Below are 16,190 nucleotides of genomic sequence, written 5' to 3'. Positions count from 1 at the left end.
TCAGTCGGTTAAACATCCAGGTTTCGATCACTCATGAGTGCGCGTGCGCACACACACACACACACACACACACACACACACACACAAATATCCATGCAAACATTAGCAATATGAATTGAGTTGATCTACTTAGTTTTGAACTCTAACCAGTTACTCTGACTCTTATTTATTCTTTGCTGTTTTCAAATTTTTAATGTTTGTAACTTTTCACACTGTTTCCTCCAGGAGTTTTCAAAGGAACTAGATGACAAGTCATCCTTAAAGACTGCAGTGATAAGTACTGGGAACCAGCTTCTCCACCTGAAAGAGGCCGATACAGCCACACTGAGAGCCTCTTTAGCACAGTGTGAACAGAAGTGGACGATGCTCATAACCCAACTTCCAGATATTCAAGAAAAACTTCACCAGGTCGGTGTTTAAAGACACAGCACTTAAATTAGCATTCACTTGTTAGCTCACAACTCCTTGAAAATTATTTCTCTGACTCAATAATTTTCATTGACACTACCTATTTTTCTCTGGCACCACTGAGTATAGGTCTTAATTACTGGACTCTCCTCCAGTGGGATCTTTTTAACAGAGAAATCGGGCTTAATTACTTTATTTCCCAGTTTATCTGCATCACTGTGTTACTTTATGTGAAGGTGATTGTCATTGTTTTGGGGTCACTTATTCTAGGCTTGGATGCTGGGTTTGTTTTTGTGAGCAACCTGCATAATTATGGAGCAAGACCTTTTACCAAACCAGATATCCTCTTTCATGATGCCCTGATTCGTTTTGTCAACCGCAGGTAATTAAATGGAAATCATTTTGTCCTTGCAGCTCCAGATGGAGAAATTGCCGTCTCGTAATGCAATCACCGAAATGATTAGCTGGATGAACAATGTGGAACATCAAACTGCAGAGGAAGACTCCGAGCCTTCTCTGAGTTCTGCATCTCAAGTTAAAAACCTGCTTCACAAGTACAAGGTAATTATACACAAAGCCACAAGCTTTTTCGTTAAATAAGATTCAAGTCAGCCAGAAGGGAAATGCTGAACAAAGAGACATGTATGATGTGATTTAGAAGAACTAAGTCTAGGCATGGGAAATGGGATGTTGGGTGAATCTAGACAGACATTAGTACACTTCACCTATTCTGCCTTGTTTCCTTTGGTAACTCCTATCCCCACAGGACAGAATCCAAGCTTTTAACTGGCCCTGGCTCCCTTTTACGTCTCCAACCTCATGTTTTCATTCCCTGGCATAGATCCTGGACTCTGCCTGTACCAAACGGCCCCGTTGCATCTGGTGTTCTCCCCACTTCTGGTTTTATACAATGCCACACCTTCCGCCTAGAATTCTAGTGCCCCACTTGTAGCTGCAGAAATGCTCTTAGTTCATCTTTCGAAACTCTGCTCAAGTATCTCCTAATTTGGAAATCTACTCCTGACTCTTTCGGCCTGTTGAGTTTGGTTTCTGGGATTAGGTGTCCCCAGGGTGTGATAATTATTTGCTTCCTTGTCTGTCTCCTCACCTTGACGTAGCTTCTTGAGAGCAGGGGCTGTCCTTCCCCTCCCTGGAAGAGCACACCTAGCCCAATACCTGGCAGCCAACAGATGTTAAGTAAACGTTCTTTGCGTAAGAGAATGCATAAGGAAAAGCTGATACCCTTCTACGAATAGATATGAATGTGGCCTTCTCTGTGGTATTTGATTTCAAGTAGATTTAACTAACAGTTAATAAGCCACACACACACACATTTATTGTATGCCAGACAATGTGTTTACCACTAGGAACTCAGGAGATAAAGGAAGACTCTGGTCATTGCTTTCAAAGACCTCACAGGCTGACGGATGTAGTTTCTGCTAGGCAGAGGACACATGCTTCGGTCACAAAGCATGAGGTTAGCAAGGGTTTTATTTTTATATACTAGCACATTCTAACTTCAGTGAGTAGGCGAATCTTTGGTGCGTCCACAGGTATATTTTCTTATAGGCGATAGTAACCTAGCATATACCACATAGCGTTTCCCCCTGATGTTAGGGTGTTAGGACTTGCCAGGATAAGCTTAATAAGTACCAGGCTTGACAAAAACATGCTTGGCCCTGGGTGTCTTTAGGATTGCTATAGAACTTAAAGTCTGGAGGAACAGAGAAGCTACCTAAGCTAGTAAAGTTCTGTAATGTCCTGGGTTTTCTGGGGGAGTCTTAACTTGAGACTTCCCATCCTCTCACTTCTGGGAGCCTGCAGGGTGGCTCTGAATTCCAGTGTGGCTCTCTAGAAGCTGCTCACAGGAACCCTTTGCCAGTCCCTGGGTCCTGGTTTTGGTTCAGATGATGGAGCCATGATACACGACGCCGCCTTTGACTTTGCGGTCTGCTTGAAAGTGGCCAGTCTCTGTTCCTAAGGATGTAGAATTCTCCAGAAACTCTACTCAAAGCAGACATCTGGTGGGACTGGGGAGAGGATGGAATACAACTCAGAAAGATGCGCCTTGACTAACAGATGGGAGCTCGGTGCTCCCTAAAGTGCCGGGATCTGCTTCAACCTACTTCCATCCAGGCTTTGATGGTTTAATTTTGTTTGTTTGTTTTAGGGGTTCAGAATGGAGATGGACTATAAACAATGGATCGTTGACTTTGTTAATCAGTCCTTACTTCAGTTAAGCACCTGTGATGTAGAGAGTAAGCGCTATGAGAGAACAGACTTTGCAGAGCACCTGGGAGAGATGAACCTCCAATGGCACCGGATACACGGGACACTGAATAGAAAGGTGCGTTCGTGGGTCACAGTTCATGTGGCGTGGCCTTTGCAAAATAGCACTTTCTGAAAAATGTGAAAAGATATTCATATAGTTAACGTACAGTTAAGACTAATAATCCTCTTGGTCTGTTTGGTAAAGCCTACGTTCTGGCATTCTCCAATTGGTGCATTTAAGAGAGGGAGAAAAGTTATCGTTTCTTTGAGATTTCTTAGTGGGAAATTGAGTTAGGCAAGTGAAGAGGAGAAATTTTATTTGAGAAGATGTCAAGTATTATGTGAGACTACTAAATGGTCGGAGAGTTTGACATTTTTCGTGAAAGGAAATGTTCAAAAATGGCAAAGCTATTACAGCTGTGAAAAGATTATGAAAAGGAAGAAAAATGGATGTGGCATTTTGGTAGATTGTCATTCCATGACTCTGGAAATTTTAAGAAAACTTATCCTTAGAGAAATATTTAATAGTTATATATAATTGATACTAACAACTGATTGATTTTTTATGTGTACAAAATACATACAAATGGATTCATTCAATTAAGGACAAATAATGGACAAAGAACACGAACAGACAATTCACCAAAGAGAAAATTTATAATTAGCAAATCAACATGAAAAGATTACAGCTTCAGTTATCAGGCATTCAAAATAAGCATTATGCAACATTATGTATTTATTAAATTAGAAAAATTTAGTAAAATAAAGATAACAGTCCAAAGCTATTACATTCATATGCAGATCATGGCTTACATACCCTTTTGGAAAGCATTCAGAAAATTTCAAGCACTAGAATAATCATCTTGTTTCTTCACTCAGCAGTGCTCCCTCTTACATGTTTATCTTAAGTAGATAGCTCTTCAAAAAAGGAAAAATATGCACAGAAAGTGTTCAACATTATTTATACTGGCAAAAAATATAAAATGCCTAAATTTCTACCTATCGAGGAATAATCGAATTACACTGTGTCCATTTGTTTAAAATATTGGGCAGCCTTTCAAATGAATTTAAGGCCTATGTCATGACCTAGGAAATACTTATGACATATTAGAGAAGGAACATAAAACTTTACATATACAGTCATCATAACCTGATAAAAAATGTGAGCATTAGAAGCGAGAAGAATTGTAGACATTAAAAGCAGTCATTATTGGGGCACCTGGGGTCGGTTAAGCATCCAACTTCAGATCAGGTCATGATCTCACAGTTCGTGGGTTGAGCCCTGCATTGGGCTCTGTGCTGACAGCACAGAGCCTGGATCCTGCCTCAAATTCTGTGCCTCCTTCTCTCTCTGCCCCTCCCCCACTCACTCTGTCTCTCACTCTCTTTTAAAAATGAATAAATGTTTTTAAAAATTTTTAATAGAAAAGTCATTAAATTGATGAATCATTCGTGATATTTTTGATATTGACTTAATTTTTAAATGACTCTAATGAAGAGAGTCCAGGGAAAAAAAGTTTTCTTAATTAAGCTTTAAGTATATCAATAGATAATGCAATGAAAAATTGCATTTAATTAGAGTTGAATGTTAATCAACATGTTATTGAATGTTAGCAACATGATTTTATTTGCACAGGTGTTATAGACTCCAAAACGGGCAGCTTACTTCGCAGTTTAGCTTTCATTTCCAATGCCAAAGGGGGTTTTAATTCTATTTCCTAATATGAATCTTTATTCCAAACATTGGGAAATCTTCTGGTAAATATGATGAAATCTGAGATAAAACAAGTTTTCTTAAAAATAACCAACATGATATGTACATTTTAAAGCATCTGGTTTAAAATGAGAGATTTTTATTTTCTTATTTGCACCTTACAGATACAACATTTAGAACAACTTTTGGAAAGCATCACTGAGAATGAAAACAAAATACAGAGTTTGAACAACTGGATGGAGGCGCAAGAGGAGAGACTGGAAACTTTACACAAACCGGGAAGTGTGATCTCCGTGCACAAGGTGCTCCCGGATTGTCAGGTGAGAAGGCACGCGGCACCTGTCCACAGGGCGTGGCCACGCCGTTCAGTCGCTGCTTCTGCCCCAAGGAGGAGGGCAGGCGGCTGTCCTGCGGAGGGCCTCCTCCAGACCCCCAGGTGCTTACTTCGTTAGGTAAAGGAGATAATCACCCATGGGTTTTACAAAATTGCAAAATGCTATTTTTGTGTGCGTGACAAGCAGAAAAAGGTATTTTCAGTTATCGTCCCTAAGACCTGAATGTGGCTTCTAAAAGAAAATGTTCAGAGGGAATTTTTATTTTATGGTTTCCAGTTTTTATATTTTTTATTAATTGACCCAATATTTACACAATTACTCTAAGGTTTCCGTCATTTTTAGTATTTCATTCTGTCTCTTCAGAGGAAAATGATTTTCTTTTACCTTTGTGTAATGTGTTCCGAAAGGACCAGTAGTCCCTTGGAACTACGGTCTAAATCACACTGGAGCTCAAGGGTATTGTCCAGGCCCTTTTTGGTTCAGTTGTCATTTGCCAGGTCACTTAGTCTCGGAGATGCCCTCACCCACACGTACATTAATCCTCCTTAGGTACTGCCCCCATTGTGTCCCTGCCTATTGAAAACAGCTCAGCTGTCTTCGTAGCGCACATGGCACCAGGCACCCTGCTTCTGGACCTACTGCCTGAGGGCACAGGCTGCTCCCTGCGTCACAGCCCAGTTCTCCTGAGAAGGTTAATAATACTGGACATGAGATGTGAGCAGCAGCTCCGGTATAAGAGATCTTTGCAAGTGGTCATATGCTGTTTCTAACTACCCACTAGCTGTTTCCATTTAGAATTCTTAACAGCAGCCTTGGATTCAGCATACCCTCCCTGGAAGCCAACCTCCATAGGTCTGTGCAGTGTCACCCCCCACAGGCCCCCTGGTTTCACTCGGGTTCTCAACTCTCCGTGGCAAGGGCCACCGTTGCTACTTTCCAGATGAGAAAATGCAGGCCTGGGGTTTGATGACTTAATATCAGCTCAGACAGCCAGTACGGGACAGACATGGAGTGGGGACCAGATCTCCTGGAGTGTTCTACTATACCATGATGACAAGGACTTATTACCTAGACTCTCGTGAAATCTACAAGTGGCTCAGTTGGTGAAGTGGCTGACTTCGGCTCAGGTCATGATCTCACAGTTTGTGAGTTCAAGTCCCATGTTGGGACTCCGTGCTGACAGCTCAGAGCCTGGAGCCTGCTTCGGATTCTGTGTCCCCTCTCTCTCTCCTTCTCCCTGGCTTACCTTTCTCAAAAATAAATAAACATTAAAAACAATTTTTAATCTAGATCCATGTAATAATTAAACTTATTATAAAAATTCATACTGTAATAAGTGCAAAAATTGAATCGAATGCATTGTGATTAAGATGCCTTTGGTGTGATGTTATTTAATTATAGGTTTTAATGGCATTTTTACGTGAAAAGGCCAAACCACTGTCTCTAACACCTTATTGTTCTGTAATATTTTGCATGTGAACACCGTTTCCTCTTGCCCTTCCAGGATATAGAAAATCAACTTGCAAGTAAGTCCAAAGCCATAGAGGAGTTGAGACAATGTTACCTGACTTGGGAGAGCGGGACCATGCCATTGTTAGAAGACACGGCATCCAGAATCGATGGGTTATTTCAGAAGAGAAACGGTGTTATCAGCCAGGTACAAGAACTCATTTGAAGTACACAGTTTCTCTTCACGCAGCCTTCTTTCACCTTTTTGTCCGTGTTGTTTAATCATGGAAACTCCATACCAAAAACTGAAGAGTTGCTTAGAGAAATACTGAAGTGAAATAGAGAAAGGCATTTCAAATCCCCCCCCCGCTACTTTTTTTTTCCTTTGGCATTGGATAATTAGAGGTAGAGCCACCAATTCCAACACCATTGGCAAGCTAGAAATCCACTTGGCTATCTTTGTTTTGTCTAAGTACTCACAGACAAAATGTCTCCACCCCCTCAACCACCCCCTGCCCCAACGGAGCTTCTGGCACTGTTTCCTGGGTGGACACAGAGGAGCAGCTTTGAGAAAGGACATCCGGGGAGGTGCCTCGGGCAGGGAATGATCCCGTCTCATGCAGTCTCCATTAAGCTAGAAGTATGATCAGCAAATGGAGAATTCTAGAGGTGGCGAGAACATACTATGTGGTGAAGAGAAAGTAAAGTGGAGGAGTGTGGACGATGTCTGGTCATTTTAGGAAAGACATGTTATGTTGAAGTCTGTTTTTACCTCTTCCAGGAGTAGAGCACCAAGACAGACAAGACAGGCATCTCTAAATACTGCAACCTTGTCGGCTCCCCACGGATAAAGGGAGAAAACAAAATACTAGCCAATTATAGGTGTGCCCATATTTTCAGAAGCCCCTATTGTGGATCATTTGTCATCTACTAAAATCTACTCTTGACTATTTGTTCCAAAAGGAATGGGGCATAACCTGTATACATGAAATTCATAAGTGACCCTCGGCCTCATTTCTCCCTCAGAACTCAGGCAGGAAGATAGAGATGAGCTTAACATATCTTGGTGAGTCATCTGCTGAACATCTCTTCTGTGAGTCACTGTGCTCACTGCTAACAGTTCAAAGATAAACAAGGAAATAAATGGATCCTACCCTCAAAGAGCTCACACACTACCAGAGAACATACTTGAATAGATAATTGCAACATGGTGAATTGTTTTTTTAATGTTTATTTATTTTTTGAGAGAGTGTGAGTGAAGGAGGTGTAGAGAGAGGGGGACAGAGGATCTGAAATGAGATTGGCACTGACAGCAGCGAGCCTGATGCGGGGCTCAAACTCACAAACTGTGAGATCATGACCTGAACCAAAGTTGGACACTCAACCAACTGAGCCACCCAGGCGCCCCACAACATACTGAATTATAGTGAAAATGTTGGGGTAGAAAATATTGAAATAATGCAAGTATAAAAACATGCAGATCGTATTAGCATAAAAGATGGACATACAGATGAATGGAACAGAATTAGGAGGCCAGAAATAAACCTTCACATTATAGTCAACTAAGTTTTAGACTAGGATGCCAAGACAATTTCGGGGTGGGAGGCTGGGGGATAGTCTTCAAAAGCTGGTACTAGAACAGCTGTATATCCACACTCAAAAAAATGAGGTTAGACCCCTATCTTCACACCATATATAAAAATTAAATGGATCAAAGACGTAAGCATTAAAACTATAGAACTCTTAGAAAAAAACATGGGCATAAATCATCATGACTGGATTAGGCAAGCATCTCTTAGATATGACAATAAAAGCACAAGAAAAACGATTTCTTCAACACTAAACACTTTTGTGTTTCAAAGAACATCATCAACAAAGTGAAATGACAAACCACAGAATGGAGGAAAATAGTTTCATATTTAGGGGCTTGTATCTACAATATATAAAGGACAGGTAACCAAAGGGAAAACATGAACAGTGATCTGAATAGATGTTTCTCTAAAGATATGAATGGCCAATAAATACATGAAAAGATGCTCAATATCATTAATCAAGAAAATATTCAAAACCTCAGTGAAATACTATTCTACACCCACCTCAGCAGTGATAATAATAGGCAGACCATAACACATGTTAGCAAGGATGTGGAGACCTTGAATCTCTCTCATATATACACCGCCGGCAAATGCAAAACGGAGCAGCTGCTTTGGAAAAGAGTGTGGCAAGTCCTAAAATATTTAAACAGAGTTATTTATGACTCAGCACTTTATTCCTAAGTACCCAAGAGAAAGGAGAACTTGTGTCCACAACAAAAAGTTGTGCATGAATGTGCATAGCAGGGTGATTCATAATAGTCAAAAAGTAGAAGTGATCCAAATGTCCCTCGATTTAGAAGTGGATAGATAAATGGTCTATCCAGGGGTGCCTGGGTGGCTCAGTCTGTTGAGAGTCCAACTCTTCATCTCAGCTCAGGTCTCAATCTCGGGGTTGTGAGTTCAAGCCCCACACTGGGCACCATGCTGAGCATGGAGCCTACTTAAAAAAAAATAAAATAAAGAATAAGTAGTATTTCCATGCAATGGGATATTATTCAGCCGTAAAAAAATGAGGTACTCATACTTGCTGCAACATTGATGGTCTTGAAAACATAATGCTCAGTAAAATAAGGCAGTCGCCAAAGAACCCACATATTATATGATTCCATTTATATGAAATGTCCTTAATAGGCAAATTTTTGAAAGACAAAAGGTAGACTTTGGCTGAGAAAGGGTTGGAGAAGAAGGAGGAGTGACTGCTAGTGGGTATGGGGTTTCTTTTCACGGTGATGCAATGTCCTAACACTGATTATGGTGGCTGTATGCTTTAAATAGGTGAATTATATGGAATGTGAGTTATATTGCAATAAACCTATTTTTTTTATTTTTTAAAGTTATCTCCAGGGGCACCTTGGTGGCTCATTTGGTTAAGTGGCTGACTTCGGCTCAGGTCATGATCTCACGGTTCATGGGTTCAAGCCCCGCGTCTGCCTCTGTGCTAACAGCTTAGAGCCTGGAGCCTGCCTCAGATTCTGTGTGTGTCTCTCTCTGTACCTCCTCTGCTCGCTCGCTCTGTCTCTCTCTCAAAAACAAATAAAAAAACGGTAAAGTTATCTCTTGCCCCAACTTGGGGCTCAAACTCATGACCCCAAGATGAGAGTCACCTGTTCTACCAACTCAGCCAACCACGTGCCCCAAAGCTTTTTTTTTTTTTAATGTAGAAAACAAAACCTTTGTCATCCATCCATACGTTTCCAGAGTCAGCAAAGCCCCATCTTTACAAACAAGGGCTTTGAGTCTCTGCCTAAATAAAAATCTTGGCAGCCCCATTTTCTGTCTCTGTCCCAGAGCAGATACTTAAAATACTGGTCTGTAAAATAGGGATCGTTAATACCTATCTCTTCCTACCCTTATAGCAATGCCTGTGTGCCTGTGTGACACTCATGCTGCCCCCACTGACTGACTCCACTCTTAACATTCTGAAACTGTTCATCCTCATTTCTGGTGTAATGCATTTTGCTTAATGGTTTTCTTATCCTTTCCATCAAACCGCATGTGCCATTTCTTTGCCCTGAAGCTGTAATATTCTAAGAGTTGCCCTTAATGTGCACCCGAAGTTGCACCAACTTCGTATGTGGGAGGCATGCAGGCCTCTGTATCCTGGACCATGATGGTGCTTTATGTAGCCATGTGCCTGTAGGTGCCTGTGTGTCAGTCTTCCGTGCCACCCAGCTAGGCCCCGGCTTCTTAAAGGTACATCTATAAGACGTTCCCATCCTGCCTCCTTTTCTCTCTTTTGTTCTTTCTTAATGATGGGTGCTTTTTCTGAGCCATTCAGCCCATATAAAGACATATGGTCTCCTCAGCTGCCAATGTGAGACTGACATTTTGGCATCCCACATTGTTTTTATCTGTCCCTCTTTGGTGCAGGGTTTGAGGAAGCGTGCCTGTCAATGTGGATATGCATGCTCCCTGGGCATATGAGCAGAGACCAGAGAGCCCGAATGCAGCCTGTGTGGTTACATCCGAAACCTGACATCACATCACAAATGAAGCTGCCCAGTTGGGCCACCATAGTGCTCATACTCCATTCATACTCAGATCCTTATTTTAAATTGAGATGTAACTCACATACCATAAAACTCACCCTTCTGAGTGTATAATCCAATGGTTTTTAGTATATTTACAGAGACATACAACCATCACTACTATCTAATTCCAGGACATTCTTGTCAACTCCAGAAGAAATCCCCAGTACTCACTCTTCATTCTGCCCTTCCCTTAGTCCCTGGAAGAACTGATGTACTTTCTATCTCTGTATATGCCTATGCTGGACATTTCATACACTCGGAATCATACAACATGTAGTCTTTTCTGTCTGTCTTAGATGTTTCCATCATCAATATTATACTATGCTTCAGAACCTTATGGATGAATAGTATTGCATAGTATAGATACACCACACTTAGTTTATCCATTGATGGACATTTGGATTGTCTCCACTTTTTTTAAAAAAAGCTTTTAATGTTTTATCTATTTTTGAGGCAGGGAAGGAGCGAGGGAGGGAGGAGGAGAGAGAAAGAGAATGAAAATGAGCAGGGGAGGGGCAGAGCGAGAGGGAGACACAGAAACTGAAGCAGGCTCCAGGCTCTGAGCTGTCAGCACAGAGCCAGATGCAGAGCTCGAACCCACAAACCGTGAGGTCATGACCTGAGCCGAAGTCAGCTGTTTAACTGACTGAGCCACCTGGTGCCCCCCCCCTCTTTTTTTTAAATTTTTTTCTGCAATTTATTTATTTTTGAGAGACGGCACAAGCAGGGGAGGGTCAGAGAGAGAGGGAGACACAGAATCTGAAAGAGGCTGAAGGATCTGAGCCAGCTGTCCACACAGAGTCTGATGTGGGGCTTGAACCCACGAACCATGAGATCATAACCTGAGCCAAAGTCAGCCACCTAACCAACTGAGCCACCCAGGTGCCCCCCTCTCTCTCTTTTTTAAGTTTATTAATTTTGAGAGAGACCAAGAGAGAGTGAGTGGGAAAGGGGCAGAGAGAGGGGGAGAGAGAATCCCAAGCAGGCTCTGTGCTGTCAGTGCAGAGCCCAATGTGGCGCTCAAACTCACAAACCGTGAGGTCATGACTTGAGCCAAGATCAAGAGTCAGACTCTTAACTGACTGAGCCACCCAGGAGCCCCTTCCCCCACACTCTCAAGCTGAAATGCCTAAATTAGGTATCATGGTAGAATCCTTAGAAGGAAACAAAATGGTGAGAGAGCCTCTTTGCACTTTTCATCTAGGTCAACGTGCTCAAGACCTCCATGCAGTCTGTTTTACGGGAGTGGAAGCTATACGCGGACCTGTATGATGAGGTGACGATGATGACAATCCGGTTCCGGTACTGCATGGAGCACAGCAAGCCTGGGCTTTTATCATTAGAGGCCTTAGGATGCCAGGTGCAGAACCTCCAGGTAAATTCAGCAGATCGTGGCGCAGTGCCTGGCTGGCAGAAGACCTTCGGTGGAGTCAAGTGCAGAAGTGGACACAGTTGCCTATGTGCTCTCCACAGAAAAGCACAAAACCGTGTCTTAAACAGCAGCATCAAAAGTAGGACATGGGATTCCAGAATGAGCCAGATGAGTGGCTCCCAAGTTTACATGGGTTTTTCTCTGTTGTTCATGTCCATATTATTTCAGTTTCAAAGTTTGGCATTTTGGGGGCATTAGCATGCTTTTTTTTTTTGAAGTTTATTTATTTCTTTGGAGAGAGAGAGAGCATGAGTTGGGGTAGAGGCAGAGAGAGGGGAGACGGCGAATCCCAAGCAGGCTCCATGCTATCAGTGCAGAGCCTGATGTGGGGACTCAAACTCACAAACCATGAGCTCATGACCTGAGCTGAAATCAAGGGTTGGATACTTAACTGACTGAGCCACCCCGGCGCCCTGTGTTAGCATACTTTTTAATGTCGTAGCCTCAAATGAAAGCAAGCCTGCTCAGTTGTCTTCCTCTTCACATTTCTAGTAATTTTCCCCATCCTATTAAGCCTTGAGTATTAATATTATTGTGATGTAGCAGACGTGTTGAAAAGCGGCTGCCTCCCTTGGATGTGGCCGGGCCCTTCTGAAGTGAACCTTCCTTCTCTGTCCTCAGTCTCTTCAAGATGAAGCTGAGAGCAGTGAAGCACGTTGGGAGAAACTGCAGGAGGTGATTCAAAAACTCAAAGATTGCTGCCCCTCAGTTGCTGAAATAATGGAAGAGAAATGCCAAGAAAGTCAGGCCAGGTATGCTTTCAGATACAGATGTAGTAACAGAGCAGATCGATTTCTTTATCTCCATGACATGTGAATGAAGTGACATCAGCCTTGTACAAGTACTGTGTGCAAACCGATTGCCCCACTGGAACTCTGAGGTGACATCAGCTTTGTAAAGCTTAGTCATCTGAGATAATCTGGTTTTGTTACTGTGCTTCTTTTGCTTTGAAACAACTCGTTTATGTAAGATGGCTCTTCCTTGCCTTGTAGCCAGGGTAGCCACTTTCAGAGGATATAGACCAACTGCCCAGTGCGCTCCTCCGGGATACCAAAATCCCAGGCTGAGACAGACCACAGGGTAGTCAGAAGGACAATGTGTTTCGCTGGAAACATAAGATGGAAGAAAGCGGATGTTGTTACTCCTCTTGAGGGGACATGATTTGTGAGGTTGGAACGAATGCTTTGATAAACGGCTTATGGTAGAACTCTCCTTCTAAGAAGTGTGGCCCTGGTTAATTGCAAGGCTTTTATTTTGCTGAATGGGATATGAAATTCAGCCTAAAGATGATTTGATTTTTAAGCCAGCAACGAGGAGATTAAGCTAGCGTCCTCCACCCTTCCTCCATGCAATTCAGCCTCTCTGGTAAATCCACTTTGAACAAGAGTTGGGAACAAGGGACACCACATTTGTATACCCTAGAGGGGCATCCTCAGCTCATGATCCAGTCCTTATTGGAAGAAGGGAAGTAGGGAGAGTAAGGAGTGCATAGACATGTATCTGATGCCACTTATGTATCCCGAACCCCTCAAAACATGGCAGAACAGTTTGCTATTAAAGAGATTCAGTCGTCATTGCTACACATACACGTTCCATTGTTGCCACAAGAGTCTATCAGAAGACTTGTTGAAAAGGTTGATGTAGATAGCATCAAAATGCTAATAGTTATCTATAGATTAATGAGATGTCAGGTAGGTTTTTTTTTTTTTTACCTTCTCTTTATAGACAGGTAGACAAGTAGGTAGGTAGGAAGGTAGGTAGATAATGTAGATACAGATATAGGGATAGATAGATTTAAACATATGTGTTTTGTGGGATTTTGTTTTATATTTATAATTGGGAAAAATATTTTTTTAGGAAAAACATTGTTCTGATAAGATTTTTGAAATGCATAAAAATAAAGCGACTGTGCCATTTTTCACCTTTTCCAGCTATTTAACAGGGTTAAGGATATCATGAAACAAACATTCTTATGTGTTTCAGGTGAAAATGTAAATATTACAGTGCTTGCAGAAAGCTAGTTTGAATATATATATATGTATCTATCTATATATATATATACACATACATACACACACACACTCATAACCTTAAAAATGTTTACATGTTCTTATTCTTTGACCAAGTTAAATCCCTCAGAAATCTAGTTTAAAACCAATATCTTGAAATGTGGAAAAAGGTCTTTTGAACAAAGTTGTATCGAGCATTAGATATGAAAGCAAAAATTAAAAATTATTTAAATATCCATACTAAACTTGAATCTGAATTAAAAAACAGACCATTAAAAAGTATTGTGTATAGCCATTTAAAATTAGACTCACTTAAAAAATAAAATTAGACTTATTTTTTTATTAATAACGGGGAAATTTTTAAGTCACATGGAAAAGAAAGGCACTACAGTCTGTATATGGAATAAAAACAATTTCCTTATTTCCGTTGTTATATAAGGAACATATTGCTTTTATCATTAGAAAATAAATTTGACATAAACTCAACTTAAATAGGGCCATTTAAAGACACCCCCCCCATATGCCAGGAGCCCCTCCCATGTGGAAAAATTTTCACCAGATGTGCAATATCTCTACCTTTTCCTAACAGACATTCATAATACAATAGATCTTGCCAACCACAAATTTGGTAAATTTTGTTGAGAATTATAAAGTCAATTAAACATCATAACTTGGACTTCTGTTTTTGTTTATATAATGGTGATACATTAACGTAGAAAAGGCATTTGTGTCTTCCTAACAACCCCTGTGCTCCTGACTTATGGGTAGAATGTGTGCATTGTGCTTTTGCTGCAAAGGGAAGGACGGTCTGAGGGTCCTTTGGTTCGTGTTGTTCTGACAGGTGGACCCAGGTGAACCAAGACATTGCAGAGCAGTTGCAGAAGGCCCAGAGTCTGCTCCAGCTTTGGAAGGCCCATAACAGCGCTCACACTGAAGCCGCAGCAAGGCTGGAGCAGCAGGAAGCCAAGTACCAACAGCTCGAAAACGTCAACATGTCTGGAAACAATCTGTCAGAGATCCTGACCTCAGCCCTGCAGGATGTAAAGGTGGTTGCAAGGCCCACTGGGAAAACCAAGGCCAAGACAGCCCAACAGAGAGGGCTGTGACCCAGGGACTAGACAAACCACAGGGACAAAGAAGTGGGTCAGGACAGGTGCATGCGCAGGCCATGTAGGACATGAATGTGCCTCTGATGTGCAGGCTTGGGAGGGACAAGTGGTGGTTCAGAAGCGAAGTGTAGGCAACAAGTAGCTCAACAGGGTCAAGGGTACCTCATTCCAAGGTTCCCCTTTCATTTTAGCAGGTAGATCTCTAAAGCAAAAACGTCCTGCAAGGTTTCCAATAAAGGCAAAAGTAGCTCAACTGAGTGTGATCATCTAAGAATAATAATGCTGAATCCCTTGTTTTAGAAATAATTATGGACTTGTGCCATGATAATATGGCTTTTCTATAGGTATAATGATTTTTAGACTATATTTAAGAATTGTATAATTTCCTCTGTAATCTTGCCCTATTATAATGAGTGCCCGGAAAGTGAATACTCTCTAATTTTAAACTGGGTGACCAGGGGCACCTGGGTGGCTCAGTTGGTTGAGCGTCCGCCTTCGGCTCAGGTCATGATCTTGCAGTTTGTGAGTTCGAGCCCTGCATCATGCTCTGTGCCTACAGCTAGCTCAGAGCCTGGAGCCTGTCTTCAGATTCTGTGTCTCCTTCTCTCTCTGACCCTTCCCTACTGACACTGTCTCTTTTTCTCTCTCAAAACTAAATAAAACATTTAAAAAGGGTTTTTTTAAGGGGAAGGGGGAGGGGGGAAAAGAGGTGGTGGTGATGGAGGAGGGCACTTATGGGGAAGAGCACTGGGTGTTGTATGGAAAACAACTTGACAATAAAATATTGAAAAAAAAATATTAAAAAAAATAAAAAAAATAAAAAGGGTTTTTTTAATAAATAAATAAACTGGGTGACCAGATACATTGTGCTATACTCTGAATCCAAAGGTCAAATAAAAAAATATTAATGTAGTCAGTGCAACAAATGTGATCTGTATTTCTGATCGACCTGTACCTGATTTATTGTTTAAACAAATCTCGCATACACAACATTTATAGAGTCGCCCTAAAATCAGCTTGATTAATGAGATTCTATGGCCTCTGCAAATGAATCCATTTATGTCATAAAGTCTTAGACAATGGACAGAGTTGCTTTGATTCTTAAAATGGCCCTAAAGCAGATCCCTATAGTGTTTGGTGATTAGAAACATAAAACCTAGGACACCACCCAGGTGTGATCTTCAGTGTCTGTACACTGGAAGCCCCAACTCTGTTGATTAGTTGTCAATTTAGGTCGGAACTGACCTGTTTCAGAAGAGCACCAGTGATGTGTCATATAACAAAAGCTTAGCTTTTTCAGTTCTTTGAAATAAACAATAACAAAAAGCCATGCCTAC

The 16,190-nt window shown here is 41.5% G+C and overlaps 1 protein-coding gene across 1 annotated transcript in view; it reads left to right on the top strand.

Moving 5' to 3' along the window:
• Positions 1-16,190, top strand: part of SYNE2 (spectrin repeat containing nuclear envelope protein 2) — a 231,749-nt gene that overhangs the window by 153,867 nt on the left and 61,692 nt on the right. Inside the window, exons 72-79 of the mRNA XM_029952525.1 lie at positions 226-408; positions 823-969; positions 2,579-2,755; positions 4,558-4,713; positions 6,233-6,385; positions 11,508-11,678; positions 12,357-12,487; positions 14,586-14,790. Of these exons, the coding sequence (XP_029808385.1) occupies positions 226-408; positions 823-969; positions 2,579-2,755; positions 4,558-4,713; positions 6,233-6,385; positions 11,508-11,678; positions 12,357-12,487; positions 14,586-14,790 (1,323 nt within the window). The remainder of the gene's footprint in view (positions 1-225; positions 409-822; positions 970-2,578; positions 2,756-4,557; positions 4,714-6,232; positions 6,386-11,507; positions 11,679-12,356; positions 12,488-14,585; positions 14,791-16,190) is intronic.

The sequence above is a fragment of the Suricata suricatta genome, chromosome 9 (assembly GCF_006229205.1).
Source record: "Suricata suricatta isolate VVHF042 chromosome 9, meerkat_22Aug2017_6uvM2_HiC, whole genome shotgun sequence".
Classification (NCBI taxonomy): domain Eukaryota; kingdom Metazoa; phylum Chordata; class Mammalia; order Carnivora; family Herpestidae; genus Suricata; species Suricata suricatta.
This window is presented reverse-complemented; position numbering and strand designations above follow the sequence as displayed.